The sequence below is a fragment of the Salvelinus sp. IW2-2015 genome, linkage group LG16 (assembly GCF_002910315.2).
Source record: "Salvelinus sp. IW2-2015 linkage group LG16, ASM291031v2, whole genome shotgun sequence".
Taxonomy (NCBI): domain Eukaryota; kingdom Metazoa; phylum Chordata; class Actinopteri; order Salmoniformes; family Salmonidae; genus Salvelinus; species Salvelinus sp. IW2-2015.
In genome coordinates this window covers 37,281,184-37,284,318 of record NC_036856.1, presented here as the reverse complement: position 1 = coordinate 37,284,318, position 3,135 = coordinate 37,281,184, and the positions used below count along the sequence as shown (strand labels likewise).

Genomic DNA, 3,135 nt, shown 5'->3' with positions numbered 1-3,135 from the left:
ACACACACCCACACACACACCACACACACACACACACACACACACACACACACACACACACACACACACACACAAATACCACCGTCAGCTGCGCTCACTCGACAACTCCCAGACAGACGAGCTCTGTTCCGATCCTCGTTTTACCAAGGAGACCCCCGCCCCACCTCATCCCGGCGTTCTTTCCATCCTCGCCCTGTTCTCCCCCAATCAGCTCTTCCACAACCTCCCCCTTAAAACACTACCCACCTGACCTGCCAACCATTCCCTTTCTTCCCCTGCGTGTGTGTGAGACAATGAGTGTGTTTGTGTGTGTTGTTTCGTAGTATGACTGACATGACATTCTTATGCTAATCTGTCGATTTGCCGCCAACTCTGCTCTCGGATAGACTCATTAGCATTTCTGAAAGAATCAGGACCAAACAAACATAAGCCCACTTTTCTTCATCTCTTCCACTCTGTGAGTCGTGATGAGGCGTTGAGATGAGGTGTTGAGGATGAAATGATCTCCCTGCATGAGGAGGGGTTATCGTAAAACACAGTGCGGTGGTGAAATCAAACCAGTGTTTGTCATTTCTTGGTCAATTTTGGGGGTCATCTTCGGTGCTGAGCCCAGAGAAGGTTTAGTAAAGGACAGGTAGTTTCTCAGACGAGCCCAGAGAAGGTTTAGTAAAGGAGAGGGGGTTTCTCAGACGAGCCTAGAGAAGTTTAGTAAAGGAGAGGGGGTTTCTCAGACAGCCGAGAGAAGGTTTAGTGGAGGAGAGGGGGTTTCTCAGATGAGCCCAGAGAAGGTTTTGTAAAGGAGAGGGGGTTTCTCAGATGAGCTCAGAGAAGGTTTAGTAAAGGAGAGGGGTTTCTCAGACGAGCCCAGAGAAGGTTTAGTGGAGGAGAAAAGTCGGCAAGCATCAGAAGGATCCATGGGGGGAGAATGGTTCAATCTGACTCAATTACCCCAGGGGGAGCTTGAGAGATGCAGGCAAAAGAGATCTATCAGGGGATTACAGGTGTGTGTGTGTGTGTGTGTTGTGTGTGTGTGTTGTGTGTGGTGGTGTGTGTTGTGTGTGTGTGTGGTGTGTGGTGTGTGTGTGGTGTGTGTGTGTGTGTGTGTGGTGGTATTTGAGGAAGTAGATGGTGTTGCTGTCTGTCACCTGGTTGTTTGTCAGTGAGATATAAAGAGAGGCAAGGGCAGGTGTCCCACAGATGGTCACATTTGCATACTGGAGGTACATCATCTCCCTCCTACCCACACCCCATCTCATCACATCCTCCCTTTAGACACCCAGTCCTCCCTGGAGGACAACAAGCCTCTCTCAGGACAGTATATCTCTGCCTGTTGTACAACTCAGCACTGCAGCATACGGTACTGATAGTACAGCCAGTAGTAGACGATAGTCATACAAGGTCTGCTGTGTTTAAAGGCACAATGGGATCGGGCTAGTGACATGTAACCACTCTCGCGGAGCTATGGCTGCAAGGCCTGACAGTCTCTGAGGTCAACTTGATTGCTTTTAGCAATTGCAGATTGTACCGATTTAATGAGCACACAAGATGTACTTCAGGTACAAAATAATGATTTGAGCTCAGAGTTTAGTTTAGCGCAGTCTGAGTCTTTTGGTTACAATTACAATGTAAACCCCCTTGTTCCAATTACAACCACGGTTACCAAGCTCACAACCCAAGACAAATCCTTTCAATAATCTATCTACTCCAGTCAAGAGGTTTAATAAAATTAACTTTCTATTCTGGGGTATCATAAGCTCTGCCATCAATAATGAATAAATACAAGGTATGATATCACCTAGAAAACAAATATCTTCATAAAATAACTTCCACTGTCCTCCCTAGAGGTCCTTTTCGTCTCGTGCTTGCTCCTCTGTTCTTGCACCTAAGTGGAAAGTGAGGTAGTGATGCCTGTATTTGTCCCCCTCTGAACAAGCCTACATGGTATCTGTCCTCTCTCCTCTCCCCCTCTCTTCTGTCCCCTCTCTGCTCTCCCCGGTCCCTCTGTCCCTCTCTCCTCTCTCCTCTCCTGTCCCCCTCTCTGCAGGTACATCACCCAACAGGGTCACAAACTGGATGTGGGCGCCCCTCGCCCCCCCGCCACCGTCACCAACGCTGTGTCCTGGAGGTCGGAGGGCATCAAGTACAGGAAGAACGAGGTGTTCATGGACGTCATCGAGTCCGTCAACCTACTGGTAAGAAGCCTCTTTAATAGGATCTCGTTTTGTTACTATTCTACCTGTTCACTGTGAAGATAAWGTCATGGCAACTCCAAAGTAAGAAACTGCTAAATAGAAAAACARCAGGGGACACCTCTAGTAAACAATAATTATTAAAGAACACTAGCCAAGCCATAAGTTTCCACACATCTTTTAACCCTTTGAATGTGTGATCTAACWGTATAGAGTACTGATGACAGGTAACAAATGAGAGTGACTAGTTGGGACAGTAGTATGATTATAAAACAGCTGGTCTGGCTTTGTGTGGCGTAACTGATTTGTGTGCAGGGTAAGACGAACATACAATAGATTAAAGGCCCAGTCCAGTCAAAAACTAGAATTYCCTGTGTTTTATATACWCTACCGTTCAAAAGTTTGGGGTCACTTAGAAATGTCCTTGTTTTTGAAAGAAAAGCACATTTTTTGTCCATTAAAATAACATTGAATTGATCAGAAATACAGTRTAGACATTGTTAATGTTGTAAATGACTATTGCACCTGTAAACGGCAGATTTTTTATGKAATATCTACATAGGCATACAGAGGCCCATTATCAGCAACCATCACTCCTGTGTTCCAATGGCACGTTGTGTTAGCTAATCCAAATTTATAATTTTAAAAGGCTAATTGATCATTAGAAAACCCTTTTGCTGTATGTTAGTACAGCTGAAAACTGTTGTCCTGATTTTAAAGAAGCAATAATACTGGCCTTATTTAGACTAGTTGAGTATCTGGAGCATCAGCATTTGTGGGTTCGATTACAGGCTCAAAAWGGCCAGAAACAAAGCACTTTCTTCTGAAACTCGTCAGTCTATTCTTGTTCTGAAAAATGAAGGCTATTCCATGCGAGAAATTGCCAAGAAACTGAAGATCTTGTACAACGCTGTGTACTACTCCCTTCACAGAACAGCGCAAACTG

At 45.3% G+C, this 3,135-nt stretch overlaps 1 protein-coding gene across 1 annotated transcript in view; it reads left to right on the top strand.

The window, feature by feature from the left end:
• ap1m3 (adaptor related protein complex 1 subunit mu 3) overlaps positions 1-3,135 on the top strand; it is a 37,195-nt gene that overhangs the window by 16,245 nt on the left and 17,815 nt on the right. The window contains 1 exon segment of the mRNA XM_070447677.1: positions 2,045-2,192. Within this exon segment, the coding sequence (XP_070303778.1) occupies positions 2,045-2,192 (148 nt within the window).